We start from the raw sequence: 26,332 nt of genomic DNA on the forward strand, positions 1-26,332 counted from the left end.
CCTTCTCAGCGAGCACCTCTAGACCTTAGAACAGCACCTGGCGCACAACCAGCATTTGCCACAGCATTATGACAAAAGTCCTAAGTATTCTGAGGTCTTCACTAGGTTCTGCTGCCAACCAACATTTTGACACAGCTTTACTAGCTTTTAATTATATATATATATATAAACTTCTATACTTACAAACAACAAGCAATGGTATTTCTCTCTCCTCTACCACTTTCCCCTTCATAACTCTGCTCTCCGTAATATCCCCTCCCTCTCTCCATCAGTCTCTCTTTTAATTTGATGTCATCATCTTTTTCTCCTATTATGAGGGTCTTGTGTAGGTATTGTTAGGCACTTCAAGGTCTTGGATATCGAGGCCAAATTCTGTCTGGACTGTTGTATGTAAGGAGTGGTACCCTTCATTTGGCTTTTACATTCTTTCCACCACCTCTTCCCCAATGGACCCTGAGCCTAGGAGGGTGTGAGATGTTTCAGTTCTGGAAACTCCTCCATCCCTTCTTCGCAGCACTATGTTGTCTTTTGGGTCATCCCAGTGGTCATCGCCATCTGAAAAGAGAAGCTCCTCTAAACAGAGGTGAGATTAGCATTAATATATGAATATGAACATTAAGTGTAGTGCTTAGGGAAATTTGGTGAGAGTAATATATGCATTTATCCAGACAAGAGCAGGCTTTATACCCCTAAGGCTCATGACCTCCCCTATCATTGGCTTTTGATTAGGTTTTCAGTATCAGGCATGTATTCCCACCCATAGAGCAGGACTTCAGTCCAATTAGAGAGCAGTTCTTTTCACCCAGTTCAAACATGCTACTATTGCAGTTGTTCAGTCATTTGGCCTGTCTGGCCAAACGTGGGGCTTCCAATGTCCACTGTTTTCACCGCTGATGACTTCTGTCTCCCATAAGGCTATATACAGTGTGGCTTTTTCCAGCTTTCAGTTGGCTGGGCTACAGGAGGAAGGTTTTCTGCTCAGCACCAGCTTGATTTCTCAGTGACTTTGCCACTCAGGCATGTGAAGTCTTCAGCAATAGGGTCTTACCATCTCTTTCTCACAGGAAACCAAGGGCCTTGGCAATAGCCTATAATGTTTTGGAGGCAACAGGGACCTCCCTCATCAACAACTTCCTGGAAGGTATCCTATCCCATGGAACTGAAAATTTTCCAGTAACAATCTATGGCTTCTGGATGTGGCATTATTCAAGAAAGTAGATTTTCATATGTCTTGTTCAGAATATCTTGAATTTTGATTGACTCTCCCCTGCCACCCTTGTTTTATACAATCTCTTCCCCTGACCTTGCTTAGGCCTTTCCTCTCTCTGTCATCTGTTCTTCTACTTACGTATATACAATACCATCCCCTAAAGTTCTTCCCTGTCCTCCCTCCCTTACAGCCTTTTTCTCTACCTTTTGAGTCACTGCTACTGATTTTTGGTTCCAGCTCACACACAAGTCTATACATTTGTAGGTAGGATCCACATATAAAGGAGAACATGTAACATTTGGCTTTCTGGGCCTCGGTTACCTCACTTAGTATAATCCTTTCCAGATCCATCCATTTCCCTGTGAGTTTCATAATTTTATTTGTCTTTACTGCTGACTAGAACTCCATTGTATAAATGTACCACATCTTTATTATCCATTCATCTGTGGATGGACATCTAGGCAGGTTCCATTTCCTAGCTATTATGAATAGAGCAGCAATAAATATGGTTGTGCAAGTATCTCTAAGGTAGTGAGAAAAGCCATTAGGATATATGCTTAAGAATGCTATAGCTGGGTCATATGGTAAATCTATTTTTATCTGTCTTAAGAACCTCCACACTGATTTCTACAATGGCTGTACCAAATTACATTCCCATCAACAGTGTAGAAGGGTTCCCCTTTTACTGCATCCTCGCCAATATTTATTGTCATTTGTTTTCTTGATGATAGCCATTCTGACTAGAGAAAGATGGAATATCAAGGTAGTTTTAATTTGCATTTCCCTGATGTCTAAGGATGCAGAACACTTTCTTAGATGTTTATATGCCATCTGTATTTCTTCCAGTGAGAACTCTGTATTTAGTACCATAGCCTATTTTTTATTTGGGTTGTTTTATTTCTTATTTTTTGTTTTTTGAGTTCTTTCTATATTCTGGATATTAACCCCTATCAGATGTGTAACTGGCAAAGATTTTCTCCTATTCTGTAGATTGTCTCTTTGCTTTATTCAGTGTCATTTGCTGTACAAAAGCTTTGTAATTTCAAGAGATCTCAGTGGTTGATTAGTGGTTTTATTTTCTAAGCAATTGGGGTTATATTTAGAAAGTCATTACCTATGCCAATATGTTGAGGGGTTTCCCCTACCTTCTCCTCTAGCAACTTCAGAGTTTCAGGTCTAATATAATGGTCCTTGATCCACTGGGATTTGATTCTTGTGCATTGAGAAAGGCAAGAGTCTGATTTCATCTTTCTACATATAGCTATCCAGTTTTCCTAGCACCACTTGTTGAAGAAGCTACCTTTTCACCAATGAATATTTTTGGCATTGTTGTCAAAACTCAGATGGCTATTGCTGCCTGGATTAACATCTGGGTCCTATATTCTGTTCCACTGATCTACATGTCTGTCTTTGTGCCAATATGGCTTTGTAATATAGCTTAAACTCAGGTATGGTGATACCACCAACCTATTTTTGTAGCTGAAAATTGTTTTGGCTATTCAAGGATTTTGTGCTTCCAAATGAATTTTAGGATATTTTTTTCTATTCCTGTGATGAATGCCATTGGAATTTTGATGGGGCTTGCATTAAATGTATACAATTGCTTTTGGTAAGACTGACATTTTCACAATATTGATTCTTTCAATCCAAGAACATGGAATGTATTTCCATTTCCTTTTGTCTTCTGCAATTTCTCATGTGAGTGTTTTAAAGTTCTCATTGTATTTGGAAACAAGGTCTCACTCTAGCCCAACCTGACCTGAAACTCACTCTGTAATACACATTGGCCTAGAACTCACAGCAATCCTCAAACCTCAGCCTTCCAAGTGCTGGGATTAAAAGCATACACTACTACACCCTACTAAAAATGTTTTATTATTTATATTTTTAAAAATTCAGGAGGGCTAGAAAGATGGCTTATTGGTTAAGGTACTTGCTCAAAAAGCCTAAGGATCTGAGTTTGACTCCCCAGGACCTACATAAGCCAGATGCACAAAGGTGGAACATGCATCTGGAGTTCATTTGCATGGATGGAGGCCCTGAAATGCTCATTCTCTCTCTCTACCTGCCTCTCTCTTACTGCTTTTCTCAACCTCTCTCTCAAATAAATAAGTAAAAATAATATAAAAGTATAAAAGAATTCAGAACAAAAAAGGCATATATGCAAAATTTAAAGTATTTAAATGTTCTTTTAATTCAATTATTTAACTAGAGTAAATGTTATTGCATAATCTTATCAGTCCATAGCAGGAGTGTATGTATATCAGAATTACCTGGGAGAGCTCTGTAAAACTATATAGAATCATGTCTTACCCCTAATGACTGACTCAGTAAGCCTAAGATATAGTCAAAGAACCTAGATTTTCATAAAGAATCCCAGGTAATTTTCCATTTGCAATCAACTTCCTGAGTGTGTTAATTAGCATTCTTTGAGTAACAGAGCGAGCAAGAGGTACACGTGGGTGTTGAGTAACAAAGAGGGTTAAAGAGTGATTTAAAGGTTTATGCAATTGTATGGCCCAGGCAACTCTTTTAAGTCTGCAGGGCAAGCCAACAGATTGGGAATTCTAGCAAAAGTTAATGCTGCAGTCTTGATTCCAAAGGCTGTCTAGAGGCAGAATTCCTTTCACTTAGGGGACCACAGGCTTTTATCTTAAGGTCCTCAACTGATTACATGAAACCTACCCATGTTATAGAGTGTGTGTATATTATCAGGGATTCAAAAACAATGGAATAGGGCTGGAGAGATGGCTTAGCGGTTAAGCGCTTGCCTGTGAAGCCTAAGGACCCCCGGTTCGAGGCTCCGTTCCCCAGGTCCCACGTTAGCCAGATGCACAAGGGGGCGCATGCGTCTGGAGTTCGTTTGCAGAGGCTGGAAGCCCGGCGCACCCATTCTCTCTCTCTCCCTCTGTCTTTCTCTCTGTGTCTGTAGCTCTCAAATAAATAAATAAAAAATGAACAACAACAAAAAAAAAAATTTTAAAAAAACCAATGGAATAAAAAGGATGAATATTGATGGGACAGAAGTGCACACATACATGCATACACACATCCTTTTTCTAGACATAGAGAAACAATCATTGATTTTACAGACCTGCCTTACCTGGTTATGATAGCTGAAATGTTACATGACTTATAACCAGCAAGCTGGGAACCCAGACCAGCTGGTGTATAACCTCGGCCCCAGTCCACAGGCTTGAGAACAAGGGAGAAGTGATGGAGGCTCTGGTCTGGAAGCTGGTACACTCAAGACCCATCAGGAGTGGGCTGCAAAGACCCGAAATGAGCAGTGGTGGGCAGGGACTCCTGTAGCTCTGTCTTTTTGCTCTCTTCAGCTCTACAAAGATTGGATGAGGCCTGCACATTAGGGAGGGCAGTCTGCTTTTACCCAATTTACCAATTCAAAATTTTAAAACAGAAATTACTCCACCAGTATACCCAAAATCATGTCTAGGTACCCTACACACTACTCAATTTAACACACAAAATGAGCCTGAACAGAGGTGATCTACTACACCCAAGTGCTGCTGATTCAAAAGTTACTCATATCTAAAAATCTCCTTCAGAGTGACATCAGACTGGTGTTTGGTGAAACTGGGCACCATGGCATCATGATGGAGTGTAATTTACATGTGGTAAAATGTAGCTGTTTTCAGCCTATGGTTGAGTGAGTTTATTTCAAGACATAGGAAATGATTCAATATGAAAGAAATTTCTTTCACCTCAGAAAGTTCTCTTTTTTTTTTTTAATTTATTTATTTATTTATTTATTTGAGAGCGACAGACACAGAGAGAAAGACAGATAGAGGGAGAGAGAGGGAATGCGCGCGCCAGGGCTTCCAGCCTCTGCAAACGAACTCCAGATGCGTGCGCCCCCTTGTGCATCTGGCTAACGTGGGACCTGGGGAACCAAGCCTCGAACCGGGGTCCTTAGGCTTCACAGGCAAGCTCTTAACCGCTAAGCCATCTCTCCAGCCCAGAAAGTTCTCTTTTGATCCTTTGCAACTCACCACTAATTGCTTTCTATGGCTACACACTGTGGTTCTTTGTTCTAGCACTTTCCATACAGTATGACTATTTGTGCCTATTTTCATTGTTGTTTTGATTGTGATTAAAATATGTGTAACCTGATATTTACCATTTTGACTCTTTTGAGCATGTAGTTACATGGCATGAAGTATATTCACATTGCTGTACAACCATCACCAATGCCCATCTCCAGAACCTCTTTGCTTTCTCCTGCTGAATCTTCACACTCACTGCACATTAATTCCCCACTCTTCTTCCTGCCATCCACTTACCCACCTCTCAACTTTCCATCTCGGGGAATCTGACCACTATAGGTACCACGAAAATATTTATCCCTTTGTATTTGTATCGTCACAGGGTCATTAGGGTTCATCATGTTGCAGCATTTTGTCTAAATTTTGGGTAATATTCCCTTCTATATTCCATGTTTTGTTTACCCACGGGTCTCTGTGTGGGTACGTATGCACCTGGCTTCTTCCACTTGCTTTTCCTTGTTTTTGAGATTCTTCCATATTTCTTCCTGTCGTGTGTAATTATCTTGAGAATGCTGATGAAGGCTTAGCACTAGCAGCCAGAGGAATGCTGGGATATTCACTTTTGGATCTTTTGTTTTTTGTTTTATGTTCTGCTGTCTGTGTATTTTTTTTTTCTTTCTGCCTCTGACCTATTGCTGGTCAAATGAATCATTATATGTTTCTTAATGCTAAGAGATGTCTATCACACCTGAGGCACATTCCACGACAAGGGCAGAGTATGGATCACAGCAATAACTTACAGTTTTATAGCCCTTTGCCAGGCCTTGCGTGGTAAAATCCCTGTAATAGCCCTTTGATAGATCACTGTCCCAGCACAGACTATGACAGGTAAGGGGTGACGCGCCTGAGGTCACATAGTCGGCAAGTGGCAAAACCTTTCTTTGCACCTATTTCTTCTGGTCCAGCTCAGGGCTCACAGCTTCCCATGCGTTTATCTGAAAGGTACAAGGGATGCCCCCATAACAAATACAAACTCGCCAGCCAGCCTTTCAAGTGCCTGAAATAAATTGAGTCTTGCAATCGTCCAGGAGCCCCTTTTGGATGCACGTGTTCTGAGGACGAGCTGCAGTCACAGCAGGCGCACCCGGGAGGGTCCATTTACAGCAACAAAGCAGCTAACAGGTATTGAACCTGTACTACACACTGGGTTTCATGCTAGGCCCTGGCATACATCACCTGCTCCAATCCTTTGATCCTCATATTACATATTAACAAATATGCAGTGAGTAAGTGCAGAACCCTATGTTCTCATCCCAATACTGCCTGGTTGGCTGCTCAGTCCTTTTCATTGCCACAACTTCCTCCAATGAGATGAAAAGGCTAAGATGCTGGAGGCAAGGAGTTGGGGGAAAAAGGAGAAACTTGATGTTTTTCTCAAGTTCACTAGAGGTAGTTTGAACTAACTTATGTATGACTTGCTAAGGAAAACATGGAAAGGTCTGTCTGGGTGTTTTTTTCATTCTGTAAGCATGTCTTCCTCTGCACTGACTTCTTTGATTATACAGAATGTGTACTCACTCGTTTTGCTTCTCATATCCAGGCAATACCTTTGAGATACTCTCTTACTGAGCACCCTAAGGAACCAGCGATGCTATCTGTGTGGAGAAGGAGGTTGAATGTAAGAGGCGTGCGTGGATCTGTGATTAAGGCTTCTTAGACAGAAGGTGCCCAAGAGCTTTGTTGACTCAGTGGACTCCTCTAGGTATTTTTCTGAGCAGTCGCTCAGGGTTTGTTTTCCAGTTCTGTGGAACGGTGGTGTCAGCCTCCAGGCTGCATGTATTTTAATTCAAAACAGAGCCTGAGCGACTTGTCCATTTCTGCATGTCAGGGCTGGGTTAAACAATGCCAAGCCGCCTACCTGATGTGCTGGCAAGAGTTGGAGGGATGGGCAGCACTGAGTTCTCTCTCCCCCACTGTGCCAATTGATTAATTGGGAAGACTCCACTGAGGGATTCCCGCTGTGTCATTCATCCAGTTAGTGACTTAAATAGAAATGTGTGATGAAATAAATAAATACTAGTCTGCCTGATTGATATTTTCTTAAGAATTATCTTTAATAATGGTGCCAACAATAAAGGATCTTTGATCTCATTGAAATGTAACAGCCTTCATGAAATAGTAAATATTTTCAAAACTAGTTTCCTGGAATCCAGTGACTTCTTGGCTGAAGCAAAATCAAGTTTTGGATGTTTAAAGCTATCGTAAATGATTAAAATACAGAGTGTACCTGCATGTAAATTGTCAAAAACTATTAAACTATCTTGTTATATTGCCCTAAATTTTACAGTGCATTTTCTTTGAATATTTAAGCACTTTTAGAAGGCATCTTAGAATTGTATGCATTGGAAGGGAAATTCTATTGAAAAAATATAAAGCTCCCGAATTGTATGTATTTTTCCCAATTGAAGGGAATATGTGAGATTGTTCTTGGCATGGGAGCCAGAAACTAAAACAGCAATTACCTCTACAGTGATTTCAGCTTTAGAACTATCATTGTATTGCTTTAGAATATATTTTGTACTTTTAAAAAGAGAACATCATTTAAACTATTGATTACATTTTCCTTCACATATTTCAACGGAATATCATAACCCAAAGAAAAATCAACTGATGCCCAGACTGAGTTGTAGATACATACAGTCACATCCCGACCTCCCCAGATCGCCAGCACAGGGCGACACCTCGGGAGGTGCACAGGCCACACGCCCACTCAGCCCATGGCTAAGCCGTGAAATTCTGCATCTCATTTGTTCATCTAATATCTTCTTTATTACCAGTGAGCAATTTTCTGAAGGAAAAAAAAAAACATAACAAATGGTCCAAAACAATGCAACTATGAAAATCAAGAGCCGATTGATCATCATATGGTCGCTTTATCTAGTAAAGAAAGGGAGTGATTATCTCAAATGTGCCAAGCAAGAATGATGGTCAAGTCCCCTTCATGAGATAGTCTCCAGCTGCCAGCTTGCATTTGATCAGCATGTGCCACTTAGAACAGGAAGATTTTGGACAGACTTGATCCCAGTGTGTGTGTGTGTGTGTGTGTGTGTGTGTGTGTGTCTCAGACTATTTCCAAAACTCACCTAAGTATGGGACAGATACAGGAAAAAATACGATTTAAAAACTTCTGGTATTATTTTAATCACATATGTGGGTAGGCACCAAGAGGTGGGATTGTTAGGTGATACACATGATAATCCAGCTCTATGAGTTCCAGTCTGGCCAACACACATTGCTGTCACAGCCTTAGATCCAAGGATTCTCATTCTTTCAAGGTTGAGCTAGGTCTGACCTGGGCTGGGCCTCAGGAGCTGGGATCATAGGCATTGTTGCCTGGTGACATGGTGAGCATCAAAAGTGACAGCATCTCTAGTATGAGGTCCGCAGTGGCTGTCATTCACAAGAGCTGAATGGAAAGAAGGAGAAGCAATGGTCAATCAAATCTATGGAGGTCAGAAAATATTTCAAGGTCAACTTGAGGGTCAGGGAGCTGTTACTAGCAATCTGTCTTTTGCAGGGAAGGAACTGTAAAGGGGCCGATTGCGCTTACCTCACCCTTAGAGAGAATGCATGACAATGACTGTAGAAAAAAAATAAAGGAAACAGCTATTATCTGCATCTGAAGCTTAAGTCTTAGAGGAAGTAGAAAACATTTTGGCGTTACCAAATACAGATGTCGGCAGTGAGTTATTCCATTTCTCAAGGTACGTTGTGTACCTATAAATGAACTTCTGCTCCTTCTGGAGTGCATGCGAGCCCATGATGCATACCCAAAATGCCTATGTGTCTGGAGAAACTGGAGCTGCATTTCTGAGAAAGGTGTCAAGCCATGGGTTTGCATGCCTAATGGCAATGTGTATCTATGTGCTTATGGGAAAATGTAAATTGCGTCCATACTTGTGTTGGCCAGGTAATGGTGTGAAGCAGATGTCCTCTGTAAAACCATGTGATCTGAATGCCTGAACCCAGCTGATAGTAATTTGGGAGGTGGAACATTGCTGCAGGAGGTGTGTCACTGGGGGTGGACCTTGAGGTTTATTAGCCCCTAGCTTGCCAGTGTGAGTTGGCTCACCCTCCTGCTGCTATTTCTCTGCTGTGGCAGAGGTGAGGCCCAGCCTCTGCTCCTGCCGTGCTTTCCCCGCCGTCATGGAGCTGCCCCCCAAGACTGGAAGCCAAAATAAAAACCGCTCCCCCTGTCAGCCGCTTTTCATCAGGCACTTTATCAAAGCAGTGTGATGGGAACCACAGCAGCCAGAAAGCAGACTGTGTGTTACCAACAACAAATGGACTGTGAATGCCAGATGCAAGCATTTGGACTTTATTTAGTTGGACAGCAACGATTATGTTTGATTTTCATTTTCTTGGCACTTGTTGAATATTTTTTTCTCTCTTGAATATTGATATGTTTACTTTTCAGTCAAACTGTGATTTTAGATACCTAAATTCTAAAATGAGGTAACTCAAGCTATTTAACCTTGGCTCATTTTTCTCATTACCATAGTGAATATCTCAAGCTGATAGGTTTCTGAGGTGTCTTCAGACTTAGTGTTTTGAGTCTGGGTGGTAGGAATACAATGCTCTCTGCCTGTGCTTGAGACTGAAGCAGAAAGGAGAGAAATGGTTTTATTGGCTTAATGACTATATGCAGAATAAGTACCCTGGTGAATTGGGGGTTTGGTACATCAGATGTAGTGTTCTTGTGGAGTTAATGGAACGATGATGGCCATGAGTCCTCCTCCCACTCTGCCTTTGACACTCACTCCTCCAAAGGGAATGTGGATGTGGCCAGGGCTTAGTTGGTTCTCCACATTAAAATATTTGAAGAGGCCAGGTGTGGTGGCACACCCCTTTAATCCCAGCACCCTGGAGGCAGAGGTAGGAGGATCGCCCTGAATTCGAGGCCACCCCGAGACTACAGAGTGAATTCTAGGTCAGCCTGTCAGCTAGAGTAAAACCCTACCTTGGAAAAGCAAAAATAAATTGAAGTGAGGTTTAGTTTAAATATCCTAGATGATTTATTTCCATCAAGTCTTGAGTTAACGAGGTTATAATTTCAAAGGGAAATCATAAAAATAAAATATACTGGGCTAAAGACATCAGACATTCCTAGATAATGTAGCAGTTCTATTGAGCACTGCATTGAAACTGAATGCCAGTGAAGATTTCTCTGCCATGTGCAATAAATGCCTTCTCTCTTGGCACAGAATTGCCCCTTGGTCCTGAAATAAAGACTTGATCCATGAAAGCATATGGTGTTATTTAAAGTCGTATTACCATGGGCTGGGGAGAGAGCACAGTGGTTAAGGATGTTTGCTTGCACAGCCTGCCAGCCTGGATTCGGTTCCCTAGTGTCCACAGAAAACCAGATGCACAAAATGGCAAATGCGTCCGGAGTTGACTTACAAGATGTCCTGAAGCACTCATTCTCTCTCTCTCTCTCTCTCTCTCTCTCTCTCTCATTCACTTGCTTTCACTCTCATAAACATAATTTATAAAAGATTTTTTAAAAAGTTGGGTATGGTGACATGCCTTTAGTCCCAGCATTAGGGAAGCAGAGGTTGGAGGGTCGCCATGAGTTCAAAGCCAGCCTGAGACTACCTAGTGAATTCCAGGTCAGCCTGGGCTAGAGGGAGACTCTACCTTGAAAAAACAAATAACCTAAAATAAAAATAAATAAACAATTTTAAAATTAAGTTTATCTCCTGACAAAAGCAAATCGAATACTGGTTCACCATATTGTGTGAGTGAAGGACAGGAAGATTATGCAGATGGTGAACGTCTGGGTGAAACACCTAAAAGGAGGATGTGGCCCCTGCAGAGCTACTCCTGGGGGCTTGAGGCCAGAGCCTGCCCCTGAGGCTCATCAGCATTTCTAGAAACTGTCACTATCAAGGCTGGCTAAGCAGAGTGTCAGGGGACCCCACTGGAAGTTTTCTTCAGTATGGTGAAAACTAGGCTCATCCCAGGAACAAGACTTAATGCTTCGACTGAACTAGAAAAGGGCCAGTCTCAGTACTTGGACTGAGCTAGAGAAGGGCCAGGTTCACTCAGATAGAAGCTGTGGAGCAGGAGCTGAAGTTGTGACGGCATCCCCAGGATGCAGAGCTCGACCCATCTTCAGCACTCCAGCTGTATTTCCACCTCCAACATGATGTTAACAATAAGCAAAAGTACAGATAAACAACAACTTACATTTTCACTTATTTATGTATTTTACCTACTTATAGGATACCATGCAATGTTTTGATCCATGTATACATTATGTGCTCACTTTTAGAAAACACACATTTTGTTACTTTCCAAAAAATGTAATAAATATCTTTAAAGAATGATTCTATAGTAGCCAAATACTGGAAATGACTTAAATATTAAAATACTATGGTCAATTTAAAATTATATTGTCATGCACTGATGCTATAAAATTATTTATAAAGTTTAGCATGTTATTAAGTGAGAAAATAAGGTAGTCACTTACTGCTGCTATATCTGTATGTATGTGTGTATGCAAATGTATGAGTGTTTATGTGAGAATATAGGCATGTGAATGCCAGCGTGTGCATGTGAAGTGCGAGGAGAACTTTCAGGAATCAGTTCTTATCATCCACCTCCTTTGAGGCAGGGTTTTCTCTCTCTTTCTTTGGATCTCCCTACTGGTCTTTGGTGGGCTCCCTGTGAGCTTCTGGAGAATTCCCTGGTCCTCACCTTTCACCTTGCAGTCAGCATTACAGTATTACAGTATTACAGAAGCCCACCCTAGCTTCCAGCTTTTTCTGGGGGACCTAAGGGTCACACTGAATAGTAGGCTTGAGCTGGAAGCACTTTACCCACTGTGCCCTCTTACCATCCCTTGGATTTCTCATTAAAAAGAATCTTTAGGGCTGGAGAGATGGCTTAGTGGTTAAGCGCTTGCCTGTGAAGCCTAAGGACCCCGGTTCGAGGCTCAGTTCCCCAGGTCCCACGTTAGCCAGATGCACAAGGGGGCGCACGCGTCTGGAGTTCGTTTGCAGAGGCTGGAAGCCCTGGCGCGCCCATTCTCTCTCTCTCCCTCTATCTGTCTTTCTCTCCGTGTCTGTCGCTCTCAAATAAATTTTTTTAAAAAATCCATTTTTTTAAAAAAAGAATCTTTATTTATATACAAAGATAAGGTTTAGAAATTATGGCCCAAGAATTGTGCCTTTTTTGTTAGATGAGTCAATGATATTTGTGTATATGTGAGAAAGAGAGAGAGAGAGAAAATATTTGGATGGATGAACAAGTTATGAAGATAGAGAATAAATAGATTAATAAATGTGTGTAGATAGATATATACTTAGATAGATGATAGACATATAATTTGGATTTTTTTTCTGGAGTAACAGTGATTTAAGAGGATTAACAGGCAATCAACCCTTCCTTGAGGCACTGACTCACAGAAACAACTTCATGCTCTTTGGAAGCCTAAGAAATGGGCAGAACCTCTGGCACTTGAGACGGCTTCCATTCTGCTTACAGCTGATCAACTCAGAATGCTGCCATGTGGTGTAAAATCAGCGGGTCACATCTGGGAAGAGGGCTTGCCTGTGAAGCCTAAGGACTTATGTGAAACTCTCCAGGTCTTACATAAGCCAAACGCACAAAGTGATCCAAATGAGCAAGGTCACACACACGCACAAGAGGCACACATTTGGAGTTTGATTGCAGTGGCTGGAGGCCCTGACACACTAATTCCCTCTCTTTCTCTCTCTCTCTCATGAAAAATGCCAGTCTGTTGGGCTTGCCTCAAAAAGAAAGAAAGAGAGAAGAAAAAAAAAGAGAGAGAAAGAAAGAAAGAGAGAGAGATTGCTTAGTGGTTAAGGCACTTGCTGACTAAGCCTAAGGACACAAGTTCAATTTTCCAGGAACCACAAAAACCAGATGCACATAGTGACACATGTATCTGGAGTTTGTTTGCGGTGGCTAGAGACCCTGGTGTGTCCATTCTCTCCCTCTCCCCCTCTCTCTCCCTCTCTCTCTCTCTCATAAATAAATAAAAATAAACCCTTAAAAGAGAAAGAAAAATAAAAGAAACAGTGAGTCAAAGTAATAAGGCACAAATTATGAGTAGTTTTGCTTTAAGAAATCCAACTTATTTTAAAGTGAACAAAATCCATTTTATGGGCTTGAAGTGCATTAGACTTTAGACACTTTGTTTCCTTTTAAATCTACATTAATATTTGGCTCAATGCTCACAGGGAAGCAATTCAGAACCGAAGGTACAATTTTTCTTCCAGAATACTAAAATCAATTTGTTCTTTGGCTTATAGTAAATGGTGAGCTTTAGTCCCAGATGCTAAAATTTCTCCAATTATAGGTGTACATTACTGGAACTTCTAGGGAAAAAATATGTAAGATGCTTCTAATTTTAATTCTTAGAATTCAAATCCTGAGGAAAAATAAAAAGGATCCTCTTAACAGCAGAACATTTCTACTCTTAAGCTTTAAATCTGTAAAGCCAGTTGCTTATATTTTCAGAAATAGTTTTATTTTTTCTGAGTCTCCTTTTAAGAACTCCTTACTGAAAAGAAGTTTATATTTTTCATATAACTAGGAATAGCCTTAAACTATGGCTGACTAGGAATATTCTCAAAGTATGGCTGATAAATCACTATTCTGTTATCAATTGAACTTAAAAAAAAAGTTGTAACTGCATAAAAGAATTTTTTCTATAACAGAAACCTATTATCCATATACACACATACATAACATTTCAAAAATATAAAGAACAGTATCACATAATCTTACAGGTACAAATAGAAGACACCAAAATGTAGTTGATATAATAAAAAACTTTAATTTCAGTTATTAGTTTGGTCATTTACAATATGAATGTAGAGCCAAATACCCTTATCTTTCTAGGTCTCACAGTCTCCTTCATGTAATTAAAACCATTGCTCCTATGTAAGAATCTTATACAATTATGAGGAAGTTATATAAAAGCCTTCTTGTAATCATCACAAAAAATGAGCAAGTAGTACATATCAGATAAGGGCTGATCTGTTCCTGGCCTTTTTGTTCCACTGCTTGGCACGTCCCCTGAGGGCAGGAGCTGTGCACTCTTGGAACTCTGAGCATCTGAGCACACTTTCTGAACTCTGAGTAGCTCCTCAACACACATTTTTGGCATGAATTAACAAAGCAATAGAGTCTCCTTCAAGGATTGATGTTTCTTGGGGTAGTTGGAAGCTTTCTAGTAATGTACCACAGTCTTTTCATCCAAAACCTATAAATTTCATAATTTAATAAAAAATATCTTTTCTTTCAATCCTTTCGACTTACTTCTCTGGAAGCCAGAGGACATTTTAATATTCAGTGTTCCCATTCTAGCTGTTGTTTATTCTCCCATGTCACCCATGATGTCCTTAACATTAACCAGCTCCTCTTTATTGTTCCAATTTAATCTGCATTGCAGTTCACTTCACTGCCTCCCCATTCTCTGAGAGATGGCATTGTCACAGTTGAAGGAAAGGTCACATTATCTTCTAGGCAACTGAAGAATATATCAGATTTGTCCATCCTAGCAGGACCTAACATTTGACATCCAGGCCTTCTCCATGCCTGGCTTCAAGAGACAGGGAAGTACCCTCCTACCATCTGGTCAAAGAACCAGAAATAGCCCTTGAGGACATTCACGCCTGAGCAGTGTGGTTGTCAGTTCTGCTCTACCTGTGGAATGACTTAAATTCCAAATCTGCTTGATGCATTCACCACACTCTCAAGCAGAAATTTAGAAGCTAGTAATCAAGACAGTGATAAAGAAGGCTCGTAGCCCCTCTAAAATTTCTGCATATGCAGTTCATTTTTAACACAGAAACTGAGAATCACTAGGCAGCTAGAAAGAATATGGAAGTTCACAGACAAATCACAGGAGTGCCTTCCTGTCTCTCCTTGCACTCCCTGCTTGACGATGGATGAGCTTCTTACATGTCATTTTCCCACAGAAAATTGTGCCTCCAGGTCACCTGTGATGACTGGTTAATCTGGTCACATGGGCAGACCAGCACTAAAAGAATGAAAGAGGTCTTGCTGCGCCAGGAAAGCCCTCTGAATCTTAATGGCATCATTAGTTCCCTCAGTGACCTGAGGCAAATCACTTAATTGCTAGCTGTCTTTCTTTTCTAATCCAAAGATAATATTAATCTACACCCCTAGTTCCTCATGAAGCATAATGTGTAGAATTACTTGCAAAGACATTCTCAGGATATGAGATGCTGTAAAGGCATTTGATGCCATCTAACTTCCCTGTGGTGCCTCCAGGGCCGTTCCTAGGTGAAGCTCTGCCCAGAGACGGAAACAGAAGGGCGCGGGAACACTGGCGTGGCCCTGAGTTGTCTATTCCTGTGCATCCAGCTGGCTGGGCTCAACCACGCACAGTTTAGATTCCACAGGAGCTGAGCTGATGATGAGATGTACCAGCATTCATCCCTTCTTCACACGCTTCTGGATTTTGTTAACAGCGGAGATAAAGTTGTGCTCAGTTCCTTTTACTTTTTGTGCTCGGTGCAGTTTCTCTAGGAAAACGAACCGGTAATTGGGCTGGAGAGACGGCTCAGTGGATCAAGCACTTACTGCGCAAGGTGGAGTGCCTGAATTCCATCCTCAGACCCCAGGTAAAAAGCTGAAAGTCATGGAGCCTTCTGGAATCCCAGCATGCTGGCACTAATAGTGAGATAGGAGGCAGAGACTAGAATTTCCTGGAATCTCTGGGAGACCCCAGGGAAGAACAGTAGAAAGAGAATCCAGAGGGTTCTCTGCCGCAAGTGAGGTGGACAGTCAAGGACCAACCCCATGGTTGTCCTCTGACCTGTACACGTGCAAACACAAAAATAAAATGCATATACACACAGATGATGTTTTAAAAACTAAAAGAAAAGAACCAGTTATAAGTTATATTGACACTCTGAGCATATGGCTAGATTACTAAGATGCCTTTAATAACATATTTAATCACTTGCATGTTTTGCATTTAGCTGCTTAGAAGTACTCTTACATCACATATTATTTACTTATTTGGGTCTTATTGGAATTTCTTAAGGAGAATACCATCCCAATGTATAAAAGAGGAGACAGAGACTGAGACAACAAAGATGTCTAAGCTCTCACACTCAGAAATGATCAACTCAAACCTAAACCTAAGTTTTCTAATTTTTCATGAAGTAGTATTTTACTCCATTATTTCAGGCAGCCTCTATATAGGGTTTCCAGCAGACACAGGTGACACTGCTGTAAACCACTGCTTTAAAGGAGCTCAGAAAGGGGGGGGGGGACATTGATTGAAAATAAAAGTACAAGAGACTTTTTCATTTGAAGCCAAATTCCAAATTCTTTTGCTTATAAAAAGAAATGTTTCCTTCAAGATTAATTTCAATATTCTAATAAATTACAGCAAATTCAGTTACTATGTGGTTTTCCATCAGGGCATTCAGGGGAAGTATTTTGAATTCCCAGCAAAATGATGACTTGATATCTTGATGATGATATTAGTCAACCACCCAACTCCATGTCTTTCTTCTCCAAAATAATGGGAATAAGGAAGGTTGATTTTTTATTTTTTTATTTTTTTATTTTTGAGGTAGGTCTCTAGTCTAGTCCAGGCTCTCTAGTCCAGGCTGACCTGGAATTCGCTATGTAGTCCCAGGGTGGCCTTGAACTCACAGTGATCCTCCTACTTCTGCCTCCCAAGTGCTGGGATTAAAGGTTGATTTTTTTTTTAGTTATAAATTATGCATTTATCTAGAGCCATTGACCTTTTGTCCAGTAGCTGTAACCTAGGAGAACAAATAAGTAAACAGATTATTGTGGTGCAGCAAGTGCTGTAATGTAACCCAGAAGGAAAGGTGTCCTTAACAGTGAAATAAGCCATCACTTAGACTCATTAGGTAGAAGGTGGGTGGTAGGGGAAGTGGAGTTCTGACAATTAAAGCAGAAACTCCAGTAGATTTGCTAGGAAGGTGTTTCAGTGGTTAAAGGTACTTGCTTGCAAAAATACTTCCCCAGTAGCCATGAAAAGCCAGGTGCACAAATTGGCATGCATCTGGCATTTGTAGCTGCAAGAAGCCCTGATATGCACCTCTCTCTCTCTCTCTCTCTCTCTCTCTCTCTCTCTCTCTCTCTCTCTCTCTCTTCTCTCTTCTTGCAAATAAACAAATTTAGAAAAGAAACTCCAGTGGTTCTGGATGCTGAGAGATGACGAGGGAGATGGGAAGAAGAGAGATAGGTAAGGTGAGAGGTAAAGATTTAGCTCATCCTGGGCAAGCCAGTGCATAGGAGCTTTTGTCCTGAGCTAGCAGGTGTCCCCCATCCACAGTCTTCCATCTCCCGGGCCTTTCTCCTTTACAGGATTCTGTTCTTTTTGGAAAGCACACACCTTAAATGGCTAAACTGTCTCCTCAGTACCAAAATTCATTTACTTAATCTTGTGTGGCTGGTTCAAATTCTATTTATTTATATATGTGTGAACATTTGGCCAGGATTTCTTGCCACTTTGCATCCTACTTTATCTGTGTCTTGGGAAATTGAATTTGGGCTGACAGACTTGCCAAGCAGGTGCCTTTAACAATTGAGTCGTCTCCTTGTCCCATGAGAGATTTTTATTTTATTTTATTTTATTTTATTTTACTTTGAATTTTGTTGAGCTGCTCAAATATGTTTCCCCAATTTGCCTTTTCTTGTGTGTATATGTGTGGTGGGGTGCACATGGGTGTGGGTGTACATGCACATGTGTGTGCCTGTGGAGGCCAGAGATTGACATTGTGAGCTGGGATTGCAGTCAGAATGTCACATCCACCCAGTATTTACAAGGGTGCTAGGGACATCAACTCCTGTCCTCATGCTTGCACAGCAAGCACTTTACCAACTGAGCCATCTCCCCAGCTCGAGTATTCTTAACATAACCTTGAGGATTCCTTGCTAGAACCAAATATTTATCACCATGATATTTGTGCTTAGCTATTTCTGACAATCCCATCCATGGAATCTTAATGGTTTTCACCTGAGATGCTAACGTACCTCTTCCTTCTGTGGGTAAAAATAAATATGCCTTCCATTCTAGCTAAATACTTTAAGCTTCAGGACTGACTGTCCTTCATACCACAGTTTTCAGGATAAAGCAAAGTTGTTCTATTACATTCTTCTGCATCAAAAGCTAGCAGCTCACTGTTAATGAGACTTGTACTGCCAGTTCAAGTGCAGCGATAAATTCAGAACCTTAGAGATCATATATCAACATGCCCTCACTAACCTTCTCTGTACTAAATGACAAACTGCTGGAAATAGCCTTTGGATCAGGTCACGGACACGAAAATACTCACCCCTCACCAGAGAACTCTATTGAACTCCATCTATCATTCACCACCTTCAATCTCAGAAGCCTGATTCCCTGCTTAACAGAATTTCAACCAAGAAATAAAAACAGGAAGAACTTCCCTTAAACGGCTCAACTTCTGGCTTTATTGAACATCTCATTGGGACATCTGAAATGGGGGTAAGATCCCCAGCATGTTACATCAAACTTTTTGCATGTGTAGAAGGAGTCGTGGGCTTAGGCCAGTCGGTTCCAGTGTGGCACTCTGCCTTACCTTCCCATTCACAAGAGGTTAGCACAGTATCATGATTATAATGAGAGAAGAGATAAATAACATTGCGTTTATTTATCGTAGAATTTAACCATGTTGATAAAACTTATATTAACCTTGAATGAAAAAGAGAACAGTATGATTTTTCCAAGGGCTTCAAATCAGCCAACTTTATGTCACACCGACGAGCTAGAGATGCTTACTCCAAAACTTCAATCAATTGATGATTCCTGGTTCTGAATGTATATAAGAGACATGTTTCTCATTGACTTAGAAAAGTCAGGATTACAGAATAATTGCCTTTAGAGAAATGAATATATCCTTGACCACACAAACACTCATGGGCTACTTTGTGCCTTTTTCAGGTGAAAGAGAAAGGCTTAAGAAGGCATAAAAAATTAAATATATCCTAGTACAGATAGTTGAAATTCTGTTTGTGCCATTGAAATTTTAGATGGGCCGGGCGTGGTGGCGCACACCTTTAATCCCAGCACTTGGGAGTCAGAGGTAGGAGGATCACTGTGAGTTCGAGGCCACCCTGAGACACCATAGTGAATTCCAGGTCAGCCTGGACTAGACTGAGACCCTACCTTGAAAAAGCAAAAAAAAAAAAAAAAAAAGAAAGAAAGAAATTTTACATGGCATTTATGCATTGGACTTTAGGACACACGCACAACACCTCACTGGAGGGACAGTAGAGAGCCGCCTAGATGCTCATCTTAATTTATAAAGCTTTCATTGACAGTGGAAAAAGCAATTTAGAGAATGAGTCAAAGGCACGAATGCTCACATTGCAGTTTACCAAAGACAAGGATGTTTTCCTATAGCTAAGTCTGGATGACAACGAAGTGACCAGTAAGATCTTGTATTAATGGTTGCTGGTTGAACTGTGGACTCCTAGCTGCCGTGCTGCCTCAGTGAGATCTATGGCTTTGTTTATGTGTTAGATGACTAATTTAGTCAAGAAAAGAAAAGCACAACATGAATATTGAATCAACCAGAAAAACACATGTCTAACAAGAAAATAGACCTATTACTTGTGCATAATCAGGTTTTACTGCAGCAGTTTCCTGAGTGAGACAATGTGTGACTTTAATGCCAATAGCATGCTGAAGCCTGTGGTGTTGCTCACAGCAGGCTTGCTGAGGGAGAGCTCTGCTATGTGGTCTTACTGCATCTTCAGTGGTGAAGACTGAAAAAGCTCTCAGAGTTTATGCTGTTACCATGAAGGAAACTTCTGTAGCATTCTTCTCTATGAATCATAAATCAAAGATGGAATGATTACTCCCCTACTCTCTGCCGGCACTTCAAAGGCAGATTGAGGAATAGGGGAGAAAGTGAGTGTGTTATAGGACATGGAATAAAGGAAAACCCAGGAAGACAAGAAACATTCATGACTCCATAGAAAAATCCATCAACAAGCCAGGTGTGGTAACCAGCACTCAAGAGACTGAAGTAGGAGGATCATCATGAGTTCAAGACCAGCCTGGGGCTATGGAGTGAGTTCTAGGTCAGCACAGATGAGAGTGAAGCCCTGTCTCAAAACAGAAAGATATAAAAAGAAAGAGAAAGAAAGAAAGGAAGGAAGGAAGGAAGGAAGGAAGGAAGGAAGGAAGGAAGGAAGGAAGGAAGGGAAGAAAAGTGAAAGGAAAGGAAAGGGAAGGGAAGGGAAGGGAAGGGAAGGGAAGGGAAGGGAAGGGAAGGGAAGGGAAGGGAAGGGAAGGGAAGGGAAGGGAAGGGAAGGGAAGGGAAGGGAAGGGAAGGGAAGGGAAGGGAAGGGGAAAAAAAGGAAAGGAAAGGGAAGGAAAGGAAAAGAAAACGAAAACCATCAATGATGGCTGAAGAGATAGCTCAGGGCTTAAAGATGCTTTCTTACAAAGCTATACGGCCCAGGCTCAATTCCCTAGTACCACATCCAGCCAGATATACAAGATGGCACATACATCTGGAGTTCATTTACAACAGAAGTAGGCTTTGGCACACTCATTCATCCTCCCTCTCTTAAATAAACAAATTAAATATTTTTAAAAGTAAAGACAATCTACCAACAAATCACACTATTTGTAGAGAACCTGCTACATGCTTGGTATGACAGTGTTTTAAAGAACTAGAAATTGTTTTTCCAAAACCATAAACTTGTTTTATTTTAGTCTGAGAAACCAAATGAATATATATATATATACATATATATACACACATACATACATACATACATATACATATGTGTGTATATATATATATACATACATACATATACATATGTGTATATATATATATATATACATATATATATATATATATATATATATATATATATATATATATATATATGCACCAAGTGTGGAGAAAGCCCACAGCATGTCACTGTGATGACGGATGAGACAAAACAAAATACAAGTGCTCTCAGGTAGATATAAGCTATTGATTTAAGGTATTTATTTCTGTCAGTAGCCATGTCGTAGAATCAGTGTAGAAGCCAAAGATGGCTACAGGCACCCGGCCTGATTTCCAAGAATGTCAACTGTGGGCAGAGCTAGCAGGGGTTACAGGAAGCCTATTGACATAGTACTTCCAAGGACAAGTAAATGATCACATGATGAAGATGTCAACAGCTGTCTCTCCCACCTCTTGCCTCAGTAAAACTAAGACAAAGGCAATGTGATGTTACTGAACATCAACGTGATAGGATTGAGAACCCCCAGGAGCACCCCTGGCAGTGTGAGAGGGTGTCAGAGACTACTAGAGCATGACACCTCTGCCTTCATGAACGAATTCGTCCATTGATGGATTCAAGAAATGGTAGAAGCTGGTAAATAGGGTCTGTCTAGGGGGAATGGGTCAGTGGGGCTCTTTGAGATGCATGTCTTTTCCTGGCCCTTTCTCTTCACTCTGCTTCCTGTCCCTGAGGTAAACAGTTTCTTCTTCTACACACTCCTATGACACCATGCTCCGCCTTAGAAACATTTCCTGAGGCAATGCGAATAAGTATCTATTCACCTCAGATAGGGCTCCAACAACAGGCCAAAGAAACCATTCACAATCTAGCTCGGTGAACCAATGAAGTTATCAGTGTTCCCTTATGGGAACATGGCTGACTAGAGGGCAACAGCCCAAAGACCACCACAGCATAGATGATGGTTTATCTGTAGCTTCCTGCACAGCTTGAAGGCAGCTCCACCAAAGATTCTCCTCTGCCCTGGAAATTGTGTGCTGTTTATATAACTCCAAGGAGGGGCCTCATGAGTCTTTTAACTTTCTGAGCTTCCTGAGTCTCATAAGTTTCATTTGGTTTCTGAGTCCTATGCCCCCCTCTGCCTTCCATGAGGGAACACCTCAATCCAGAGGAAATGGATATACAATACTCTGCGTTGGCTATAATGGACTGAAATCTGTGAAAATGTAATGAAATATACTAAAACAAATCTTTATTGTAGATCTTTGGGGAGGGGGCATCTGCCACAGAAACAGGAAAAGTAACAAACAGTGAGAAGAATTATTCATAAAAATTCTTTGAAAAAAATATGCCAGATATGTGTTCTAATGAGGACAAGCTTGAAGTAAATAGATGAAAAGTTGAATAACTAAGTGAGTGAGTGGATGAGAAAAGAAGTGGTGGAACTGATTCATTCCATGAAGAACTTTCTGTGAGTGATATCATGACTGACCTCAAGCTTGCTTGGTAACCACCAGTGAAGCCTTCTTAGGAGGTATGCCATTTGAGTTGAAGGAGCTGTGAGAAGGAAGGTAGCCAACCACTCAAGAAAGGAGAGATCCAAACAGAAGGAATAGCAGATGCAATGGTCCTCGTGAGGAAGCAAGATAGAAACAAGAGGGCATGACTGCAGTAAACGAAAGAAAAGGTTGTAGGAGAAGGGGCTGGTCACATGTGTAGTCGCAAATATATAGATACTCCCAACCTACAAAATAGTCTGTACTTTTCTACTTGCTGAAATGAGTGGTAGATTTGTTTTAATACCATGGGTAAAGAAATGGTTAAATCTTGTCTTCAATTGAGAAAAAAAAATCATGAAGCCTAGATACTAGAAAGTGTTGTCAGGAAGGTCAAAGTACCATCCAGGTGAGAAATGTAGGAGACATGAACTCAGTCAAGATAATTGAATCTCTAGAGGACCAAGTAACTGGGTGTAGGGTATACTATTATATGAAACAGCAGGAGTTGCTGGAATATTTGGATATGCCGTATGAGGGACAAGGAGGAATTAAGAGTTCAGTGCATTTTGTTTGAGCTATGAGTGAAGGTTACTACCAATAGGGATGCTCCTGGGAAGTAAGGCTGGATGCATTCCAAAGCTCCAGAGAAGAGACCAGATTTGCCTTGACTCAGGGATAGTAAACTAGTGGAAAATAGCACAGATGTAATAATGGAACTAAATGAGGAAAATGGTAGGAACATGTAGTATTCCCCAGTGATTTGTTTTTTCACTATGATAACCACAATAAGACAAGAGTAAACTGTAGAGAAACAGTACTGGATTTGGGGAGAGAGGTTGTAAAGTCATTATTTGTGGGAGGAAAAATTGAACTTACATGGAAGTGTGATGAGATTGTCTGGAAATGTATAAAGACCAATCCTGATGTGTGGTCAACCTCCATTGAGGTCAGTTAGCATGAGGGCATATGGTGAGATAATGAGGTTGTAATGCACTTGATTTTGAAGAGAATAAGTACAATTTATCAATTAGGAAAAGTGTACCTAGGTTCGCACAGTTTCTGGCCCCTTGCCCTATCTCAGAGGAAGCCCTCCCCCAGCCTGACCAGGGATGGGGCTAAGGAGAGCTGTGAATGAGAGGGAGCCTTGTCACCCAAGGAAGGCAGAGCTGGGGAGCCCCACAGGACATGGTGGTCTGGGTGAAGACAGGCCATTCTACTTGGGGACCAGCAAATGGCTTGGGAAATCATGGGTAAGTGCTTCCACTAAGGTGTGCCTGAGTTATCTGGGATGTCTTTAGAGGACCTGGGTATCTAATTGTTAAGGACGTTACGATTTTGAGCCTAAACCTTCTTCATGCTTCATGTTGCACTATAAACATGTGTCATCTCATTGCAATGTTCACTGAAAGAATGGTGGGGTAAGGTGCCCAGAGCACTGGATTTGTTTGGCTCGGTAGAAACTAGAACAAAATTGTGTGAGAAGTACATAGCTTCCAGGTCATATTAGGAAGATATCATTATGCTGTACCAGACCTATGCATATGGATTTTTTTAATCCAAGGGAATACAAATTGACAGTTTTTTGAAAACAAGAGGCCAAGTTTCTATGTTCTCTATAATTTGGCAGCTAAGTATGGGCTATATAATAAGTTTTATTGAGTAAAACTACATAACCAACAAAGTATATGTGCTCCAAGTTAAATATTATTATAATGATATTTTTACAAAATGATATTTAAAACAAGAATATTAAATATTCCTTTTTAACCTTTCTCACAAAGCAATTGGCCATCTAGACATGGTTTTATTCTAGGCTCTCTTATATTCTATTGATGTAACTCTATATGAATTAGTATACCACTAGAATCTGTCTTGAAATCAAGTGGTTTAATTCTCCAGCCTTGTTTATCTTTTCAAATTTGTTTTGGTTGTTGTAGGTCCTATCAATTTCTGTTTGGAATTAAAATCCCCTTGCCAATGTGTACCCAAAAGAAAAGAAAACAAACAAACAAAAAAAGACTCTTTAATGTTATTTGAGGTTACATTGACTCTATATGTTGAATATTAATGTATTTGTTCAATATTACTTGGGGTTACATTAAATCTATATATTGAAGTTACCTTCTTATGCCTTGGATGAAGCACCCCACTAAACGCAGCTGATGAGAGGAAAGGGGTTATTTTGGCTTAAGTCTTGAGGAGAAGCCCCATGGTGTAGGGGAAAGCAAGGCAGAAGCAGAGGCTAGACATCACCTCCTGGCCAATGTCAGGTAGGAAACAGCAGCAAGGGAGTGTGCCATACTATAGCAATGGGGAGCTGGCTATAATACCCCTGAGCCCACTTCCCAAAACACACTTCTAGCAATACCAGCTCCCAAATGGCCACCATCTGGGACCGAGCATTCAGAACATGTAAGTTTACAGGGAACACCTGATTCAAATCACTATAATATACACCAAGTTATTTTATTTTTTTTTATATTTCTTTTAAGTGAGGACACCATACTTTAATGAAGAAAAGCATTCTGACAATCTAGGTCTGATTCATTTAGGACATCTATTAAGCCATGAACTCGTAGGGAATAGGCTCCAGCAGCTCCGGCTCTTTTCCATTAGTCCTCACAAAGTGCGCCTCTCTGGGCGGAGCAGGCTGCCGCTTCAGCTGCACCCAGGTTCCCTTCTCTTTGGCCTCCTTCTTCTTCTGGTCATTTTCCTTCACCCGTTTCAGGAAGCTGTCTCGGCTCTTAGAGTGCTTAATATGCTCGATATGCACATTAATTCTCTTGGCAAGAATCTTGCCCTTGACTTGCTTGTTCACAACTATGCCAACAGCGTGCTGAGTGACGTTGTAGACTCTTCCAGTCTTCCCATGGTAACATTTATGAGGCATTCCTGAAAGAAATAAGTTAAAATGAAGTAAAGCTTATTTGGGCTTACGGGTTCAAATGTCTTAGTCCATGGCCAGTTGTATCCATTGCTCTTAAGCTTCACAAGGCAGATATATCACAGTGGAAGGACAGCGGAGAGGAAAGATACCCACCTCATGGCATACAGAAAGAAAAGAGTCATAGTAAGACAGGGGCAGGACAAAGATACACCCTCCCAAAACATGCCTACATCCTCTAACACTGTCTCTCCATGTGTGCCAGGATCTCTAGCCACTGCGAATGACTCCAAACACATGTGCCACCTCGTGCATCTGGCTTACATGGGTACTGGGGGCTCAAACTTGAGTCATTAGACTTCACAGCACATGCCTTAACCACTAAGCTATCACTCCAGCCTGGCTCATGCTATTTTATGTAATGGCAATGAATTTCATATTGATCATTGCTAGCATTGCATATAGAAGGACAACTGAGTTGTGTGTAGTGAACTTATATAATCTCACTAGTCTGTTATTCAAATAGAATTTTATATCTCCCATCAGTTTTTCTACATGGATAATCACAGCACTTTCAAAGAAGGGCAGTTTTACCTCTTCTTTTCCAGTCTGGATTTCTGTTTCTTGTCCACTTCAGGAGCTACAATTTTAACACAATGACATGGCGAGAATAGATATCTTTACATTGTTCTTGATTGTAGGGGAAAGCATCAACTTCATATCAATATGTATATTTTTCCTTACTGGAGTTTTGTAGACAAAATTAACTAAATCAAAAAAAAAATTCCTTTGGGGGATAAGGAGATTACTCAGCAGTCAAATATGCTTGCTTGCAAAGCCTGCTAGCCCAAGTTCAATTCCCCAGTCACCCATGTAAGATTAGATGGAAAAAGTGGCACATATTGGACTGGAG

The 26,332-nt window shown here is 40.8% G+C and overlaps 2 protein-coding genes across 4 annotated transcripts in view; one reads left to right on the plus strand and one right to left on the minus strand.

The window, feature by feature from the left end:
- Hs3st5 (heparan sulfate-glucosamine 3-sulfotransferase 5) overlaps positions 1 to 26,332 on the plus strand; it is a 276,189-nt gene that overhangs the window by 205,137 nt on the left and 44,720 nt on the right. The gene's annotated exons all lie outside the window — the stretch shown is intronic.
- On the minus strand, positions 25,081 to 25,425 carry LOC101617423 (60S ribosomal protein L21-like). Its single transcript, XM_045153837.1, has one exon. The coding sequence runs from the start codon at positions 25,423 to 25,425 to the stop codon at positions 25,096 to 25,098; it is 330 nt and encodes a 109-aa protein (XP_045009772.1). The 3' UTR covers positions 25,081 to 25,095.

Source organism: Jaculus jaculus, chromosome 7, assembly GCF_020740685.1.
Source record: "Jaculus jaculus isolate mJacJac1 chromosome 7, mJacJac1.mat.Y.cur, whole genome shotgun sequence".
In the NCBI taxonomy this organism is placed as follows: domain Eukaryota; kingdom Metazoa; phylum Chordata; class Mammalia; order Rodentia; family Dipodidae; genus Jaculus; species Jaculus jaculus.

What these genes read in the sequence shown, in the direction of transcription:
- LOC101617423 (XM_045153837.1), bottom strand. Translation starts at nt 25,425, where the DNA reads ATGCCTCATAAATGTTACCATGGGAAGACTGGAAGAGTCTACAACGTC.